The 7,642-nt window shown below is 39.9% G+C and overlaps 1 protein-coding gene across 1 annotated transcript in view; it reads left to right on the forward strand.

Moving 5' to 3' along the window:
* The window catches only part of KCNJ6 (potassium inwardly rectifying channel subfamily J member 6), a 93,586-nt gene extending 92,741 nt beyond the window's left edge, over nucleotides 1–845 (forward strand). The window contains exon 3 of the mRNA XM_061192688.1: nucleotides 520–845. Within this exon, the coding sequence (XP_061048671.1) occupies nucleotides 520–845 (326 nt within the window). The remainder of the gene's footprint in view (nucleotides 1–519) is intronic.
* Nucleotides 846–7,642: the final 6,797 nt, after the last annotated feature.

Below are 7,642 nucleotides of genomic sequence, written 5' to 3' on the forward strand. Positions count from 1 at the left end.
GCAGACCGAGAAGATGGCAGACTAGTGTCCCAAAGAACCATCTTACCTGAGTTAGAATTCAGGCTTCTTTTATACTAAAAAGGGAGGCGGTGTGGTTGGTTGTTGCAGACTTCTTGGTGTCAGAATCCTTTGTTCTTGCAGCTGTCCATGTAGGTCAGGTCATGATGCCCCTGTAAACCTCCAACAAGACAAATGTTATCCTCTGTTCTGCAACTTTTTATCTCTATATGAATGGGCAAGTGTTATACCTTTAAAGGTCAGAGCCTTGAGAATGGGCTATCCTGTATATTTCAGGCTATAGGCAACATTCTTAACTTGTAGCAAAAGCAATTGAATACAAGGTTAAAGTAAAAGAAGCAGATTTAATACGGAGTCAGATCTGTTCTTCCCTATTATAGCAGCCTATGCGGGTCACAGTCTCAACACCACATGCAGCAGTCCGGCCTGTCTCCCTGAGTCCCCTGGGCAATGCAAAGCCCGCAGACACACACACTAAAGCCTCCATTCTCCTCTCTGCAGGGATGACGTGCCAAGCTCGAAGCTCCTACATCACTAGTGAGATCCTCTGGGGGTACCGGTTCACCCCTGTCCTGACGCTGGAGGACGGGTTCTACGAAGTTGACTACAACAGCTTCCACGAGACCTACGAGACCAGCACCCCATCTCTCAGTGCCAAAGAGCTGGCCGAGTTAGCCAGCAGGGCTGAGCTGCCCCTGAGCTGGTCCGTCTCCAGCAAACTCAACCAACATGCAGAACCGGAGACTGAGGAGGAAGAAAAGAACCCTGAGGAACAGGCGGAGAGGAATGGTGATGTGGCGAATCTGGAGAACGAGTCCAAAGTTTAGTCCCCTGGCTGGGCCGCCCCTTCTCCTCTTTGCCCACAACCTTCCCTCGTCTCTCATTCTCTTTCTTTTCTGTCTCTCTTACTTTGTTCTTTCCTTATATTGAAGTTTGGCATTACCAGAAAACAAATCTTCAAGGTGTAAAATATCTACCTGCCCTCTCAGTTATTCAGATTGACAAGGCAGAGTCAGATTGGGTTAAGGTGTCACGTACCCTCCTTTGCGACCCAAGCCTGGTCTCCTCCCTGAATACGACACATCCGAGCCCTAGAGATTTCTGCTACTTACCTGCATGTGTTGTACAATACCAGATCACTCGAAAGAGTGCATCCAAGAGTTTACCTGGGATATGATGAGGAAGGTCTCTGGTGCCTATTCATTCATGCAGTGAGACATAGAGTCGAGCCCTCAGTTTTATACATGTCAATAAATATTTCATCTACAGGGCGAGGTGCTTGCCCCCTGCGGGCATTGCAGTTATAGGACCCAGGTGAGGTAATGACAAAACACTGTACATATATATGCCTTATGTAATTATTTTCTTTTGCAGTTAGTAATAAAACCCAGCATGTACAAAAGTACTGTAGAACAAAACTTCTAAATAATGTACATAGATGTAAAATTAATGTAGGTTTAGATATATAACTTTAGAAATAAGATTAAAAAAAAAAAAAAAGATTCCCAAAGTACAGTAGGCATTTCTGTTCTGATGTCCTGTTGTCTGGATTTCTTTGGTCCCATTGACCGCTGGCCCTTTAGTGCATGGCCTTTGCTCCGTGTCCCAGACTGGCAGCCGTTTGGGTACCTCACTGTTCCCTTTAATTGAATCTAATAAGCCATAGGTCTGGGAGAAGTTTGGAGGTTCAGTAGATGGCAAAACACACCACCAGTATGCTGATATACTGTGAAATGTTTACAAAACTGAGGTCTCTTTTTTAAGTAACAAGACCTCACTGACTAGCCTGGGGCAGAATTTCGGGAGGAGGACATGCTCTGGCATGTCACCAATGATGTGTGTATTTTTGTTTTGTTTTGTTTTTGTTTTCTGCCACACCTCATGGCTTATAGGATCTTAGTTCCCTGACCAGGGATCAAACCTAGGGCCCCAGCAGTGAGAGTGCCAAGCCCTAACCACTGGACCACCAGGGAATTCCCACCAATGATGGGAATTATGTGTTTATGCTTTTCAAGTTAGCTCTCACCCTTTGTAGTACCACAGTTTGAGAAACTTTTCTTCTACAAAATCATTGACTCTCCAACTATTTTCACTCTATAATCACAGTTAAAATATGAGACATGTTAAGTTAGTAAAAGATGGTTTGGGTCTAAAGTCATGAAATTCATAATGGCATGTAACGGGCAAAGTATATTGTAATCACTGATCTCACATACCTTGACTCCATCTGGCACTCTTCCTATACCTGGGGGGCTTATCCATCAGCATTCCTTGCATTGGTATTTATCATTATTATTATTATTATTTTATTATTATGAAATTTCCAGAGTTCAATATTTAAAGATTAGATCAACAGTCTTGGTGACTGTCTAAGAAATCTTTCTAGAGTATGCCACAGGTTAGAAATCAAATCCAAAGTGTCTCCCAATCAAAGAAAACAAAAAACTACAGCCTTAATTCATTTTAATCTGCAAAGATAAAAAGAAAGAAAGAAAGGAAGGAAGGAAGGAGAGGAGAGGAGGAGGGAAGGAAGGAATAGTATTTTGTACTGAAAATCTAATTTTCAAAATGAAAAAATTTTCAAATGAAAAAATAAGAAAAGGAAGAGAATCTTAGACAAAACCTCAAGGGCAGGTGGAGATTTTGCACTGAAACAGATCTTTCACATTAAGTTGGCATTTATAAACTGTTTGTTCCCTAACATAATCATCCATCATAAATATTCATTGACTGGATCCAAGTTCATTTTCAACTTCTACAGCTGTGCTCAGTTTGAGGCTTTGCACCATGGAGGTCAAAGAACTCAAACTAGCTGTCCCTCCCTGCTGCCCTTGCCTTCCCTGACCAGATAGCACAGGCCTTCACACTGTAGTTTGGGGACCTTGTCTACTAAAAAGCATGGTCCAGAGATAAGGAAAGTAACTCCTCAATTTGACATGGGGGGTGGGTCTCTCTTCTCCCACTTCTGACACCTTGTATCAAGACAACTGCTTCTTGGCACTGACCGTATGGAAAACAAAACTGTTGGCCATAATTCTTTCCTTTTGCCAACATTTCACTTTTCGCATTGAATATCTGTTGAATCATTTATTCATTCCACACACTCCAAAGAGGAGGTTGTAGTTGAGGAGGAGGAGGGAGCCCCATACACTTCTTGCCAGGCTGTGGGGAGGTACTGTGGCCTTACCTCAGTGTAGCCTTAGGAAGGGCCCTCTTGCCTTGGAGGCGCTATCCCTGCAGCATCACCAGAGTTGCAGGGCGAGGCATGGTAGCACAAAGCAAGATCAGCTGGGGCTGCAAAAAGTCTGCTAATTTAGCTCCTAAAGACTCAATGGGCCTTTTAAAATCCATTACTAAGGCTTAAAGGACAACACACACCCTGTTGTCTGGTTGGAAGAGCAGTTGGGAGCCCTTGAGCACAACTGAATGAAGAGCCTTGACAACCCTTTGGTCAGGCACACATGTCAGTTCTGTATCTGTGACAGGGCACCCAGGTGTGAGGTCTTTCCCTACTTCTCACTGTCTTTGGTGTCAATGTGGTTGGAGATGGAACATGAACCAAATCTCATTTTTGTAATGTGAGCCTCTGAATCTTTAAATGAGGATGCTCCAGAAGAACCTTTTATTAGAATGTCCTTATCAAACATGTCTATTTTTCTACAATTATTGATAACACAGTTTAACAGTGTATTTTGTGTCAACTGTTAAAATTTGGAACTGAAAAAAGCTCATTAAGACTGAATTTTCTAAGTAGCAAGTATTGAATGGTGTCTTTCATTAACAGTTCAGCAAAGATGACCCTACAATTTCTACCCATTCTCTTCCACCATATCCAGGCTCCGATCACTCAGTCACTTTGTTAGCAAATCCATAGCTATGGAAATAAATAAGCCTATTTTAATGCACCAATACTCATAATGAATGAGGATCACGCTCAACTTGATATTTTGGTCTGTTTGATGGTGTATTTGAGTCCCTTTCCCATAAAAGCATGGCAGTATCCATTAGCCAGATAAGAACTTTGGGCTAAAGGGTTACAGTTTGCCACAGTTGACTCCAGTTTGGAGGAAAGGGCAGACTCAGCTGGGAGCATGACCTCCCCAAGGGCTGACAAGACCCTCAGATTCTCATTTCCACCCACCCCAACATGCTTTCCAACTGGAAGAGCACCTATTTATTTATGCCAGCTTTATATAACTGATAAAACTGTTTATGTCTTTGGATGTCCCATGGGCAAACTATACTCTTTTGGATTAACACCTTTGCAATCACTGTAATGTCAGGTCATTACTTTTCCATCCCTTCGAAACATGGCCTTTTAGCCTGGTTGGTCCAATACATAGACACTCTATGTCCAGGAGAAGGAAACCTCTCTATCCCCACTCCCTTCCTCCATCTGTCCCTCTCTTTTGCTCTTTCCCTAGTTCTCCAGTTCCAGTTCCATTGATTTAGTTCAATATCTTATGTTCCCTAACAGAAATCCAGCTACTGTTTCTAAAAAGGTCAATCTATTTCTTAAGCACAATTTTCTCTTGCTGGTTTAACCAAACTAGGGCTCTGAAATGTCTGTTTTTCATTATACTCTAATTTAAAAATTATTTATGACTTCATTTAAAAGCCTAAATTTTAAAGTCTCCAAGCAACATTCTTATGTTTTCCCTTGCTACGTTTTCTTACATTTCAGGTTTCTTACTTTTTCCCCTTTGCTTTTTTATTTAGATTGAAGCCAGTATCTTTGGGATGTTCAGAAACTGTTTATAAATATGGGAGCTGGTGGACAGAGAAAGAGACTGTAAAAATTCCATTAGAAAACTACGTTAACTCAGCAAAAGAATGTGAAATCATTTGCTTAGCTAAGTGATACAAGATTTTTAAAATACATATATATATATATATTCATAGTCATTTCCAAAACAGCTTGCCAAGAGTCTGACTAGTTTACAGTCTTTCTTTCCTTGACTTGGATGATACTCTATGTGATTCAGAAGAGTCATAAGGGTAGTTGACGATTAAATGTCCTACATAGATGGTAAACATTATCTTCTATGGTTTCATTTCTATGGATGGCTATAAAGTCAAAAAACATAGGCAACATATACATAATAGATGATTCATTGATATTGCATTACAATATAATCAACTAATAATATCTTGTTTCTAGACTCTATGGCCATCCTGCATTTAAGAAAATGTTATCCTTTAATTTAAAATTGAGTAAAGCATACCTCTTTCTAATACTTCTGCCCTTAACGTCTTGGAGAGCTTTTGATGTAGAATGTCATCTAGCAGTCAAAGCTCTGTCAGGCTACTATTTGATTTTGACAAAGCACAGTATGTACAATAATAACCAAACAATATTACATCCTACATTGTGTGGTGTTTTGGAGCATTCAGAGTACTTGCACAAGTTTTCTCATTTAATTCTAATCCACCATCAGAGCTTGAGTATTATAATTTACGTTTTATAGATGGAAAACTAGGGTTTGGGCAAACTGAGTAACTTCCCCAAGGCTACAAGCCCAGTCAATCACAGATCCTGGTCTCAAGTCCAGGTGCTGAGGCTAAAACCATGGGCTCTTTTTACCACAAAAAGGGTCAGCAAACCAAATCTGCTCACAGAATCTGGCCCACTGCCTGTTTTTGCACCACTTGCGACCAAAACTGATTTTACATTTTTAAATGGCTTGGGAAAAGAAAAAAAAAAGAAACAAGAGAAGGATATTTGGTGACATGCGAAAATTATATCAAATTCAAATTTCTGTGTTCATAAATAAAGTTTTATTGGAACACAGGCACACCCATTGGTTTATGTGTTTCTATGACTGCTTTCACAATACACAGCAGAGCTGAGTAATTAAAACAGAGGTCACATAGCCGGAAGACTAGAGTATTTACTCTCTGACCCTTTACAGGAAAAGTTTGCCAACCCCACTACTGTGCTATTAAATACTATTAATACCATTAAGTACTATTACATATTGTACTGTACTATTAAAACATTCCTGGGCAAATTAGAATGATGACATTCTTTTCCAGTATAACTCTATTTTCCAGTATTGTGCTTAGGTTTGTTCAAGGAAAAATAACTCATTTTTTTGTAAGAGAAACAACTGCTTCACAGGACTTTGAGTTGGGTCTCAAAGAAAAGCTCCTTTCTTTTCATAACCATTCCCCCAAGAGTAGTAAAGAGTAAACATTCAGGCAAGAGCCAGTGGCCAGCTCAGAAAGTGATGTGGTACAACTACTCATTAATGAACAATTTTAAAAAATGGGAATTCCAGGGACTGAGCTATTGCTTCGCTGACATGCATAGGTATTTAAATATGTAGACAGCTGGGGCCTGGGTCTCTGCTGAGTGGGATGAACTGGACTTGCAGTAGTTGTCACACATCCAAACAAATTCCCCTCCCCTACATGCCTTCCCTCTAATTCTCTCCTGGAATAGAACTAACTAGACTGCTGAGCTGTCTCTCCATCTTCCCTTGCTAGTTTCCTCTAGCCCACAATTGATCAGCGTGATAAGAAGAACCTTAAACCACCACTCCTGTTTAGTTGTACTAGTTCTGGCTCCCTCTAGGTACTCAGCTAAAAGTTTAACATGCAAATAAAAACTAAATGCTTCTCTTAGAAAACAAACAGGTTCTGTGAAAAGAGCTCAGGAAGAAACAGAGGCATAGTAAAGGGTTATTGCATTGTTTGCTGCTTTCTGAGTCTGAAGCACAAGATAAAAATTGGTAACTACAGAAATATTGGATCAAAGAAATTCAGACAATGGAGTTTTGAGATAAATCAATACTAAATGACATTCTTTAGTATCACTAAGCTGAACTCACTTGTATTCTAAGGAAGCATTTCCAAAGCCAGACATAGGTCAACCAAGTTATGTTTTTTATCTCTTTAGTTCTATTGAAAAATATATCAAGTTCTCTTATGAGTGCTTTCCTGGAAGTTAGGTGGAAAAGAAAAAGTTTTGTAATAAATCATTGTGATGTTGTATTGCTGACAGATAAATGATGGCAATTGAGATGAATTTGGTCCTGTGTCTGAAACTAAGTAGGTGATGGTATCTGCAATCATGCAAAAAGCTTGCGATCTTGCAACTGCATGGAACAGCATAATAACTAAGTGGGAGGGGAAAAAAATCTCAAAGTTCAACACCGTAAAACTTAAATAAATGTTAAAAGGAGTCAAACTGTTACTTGGCCTCATTACCTTGGTGAAAGAAAGCTTCATGCATCCACCTAATTCAAATAGGAGAGTCGTAGGGAAAAGAGGACAAAATACTTTAGCACTCACAAGAATAGTTAATTGAAGTAGTCAACATGACTAAGTGATTGAGATTATCACCAGTGAAAATGGTATTTATAAAGTTATTTTTAGACACTACCCCACTAGACATCAATCCTAATGTGCCCTGTGGTTAGCTAGAGATTTGTGACCACATAAGCAACAGAGCTGGATTTCAGAGAACTAAATCTTCCTACTAACAAAGCGTAATTGACCATTTCAAGATTAAGGCTACATACCCGTTGTATTAAAACGGATCATGAATACTGTGATATCAACCAGCCAATCTTTATAAGAATAGGAAGGGCTGTTTTTCTCGGGCAATGTAAATATCTGC

This window comes from Eubalaena glacialis, chromosome 6 (assembly GCF_028564815.1).
Source record: "Eubalaena glacialis isolate mEubGla1 chromosome 6, mEubGla1.1.hap2.+ XY, whole genome shotgun sequence".
In the NCBI taxonomy this organism is placed as follows: domain Eukaryota; kingdom Metazoa; phylum Chordata; class Mammalia; order Artiodactyla; family Balaenidae; genus Eubalaena; species Eubalaena glacialis.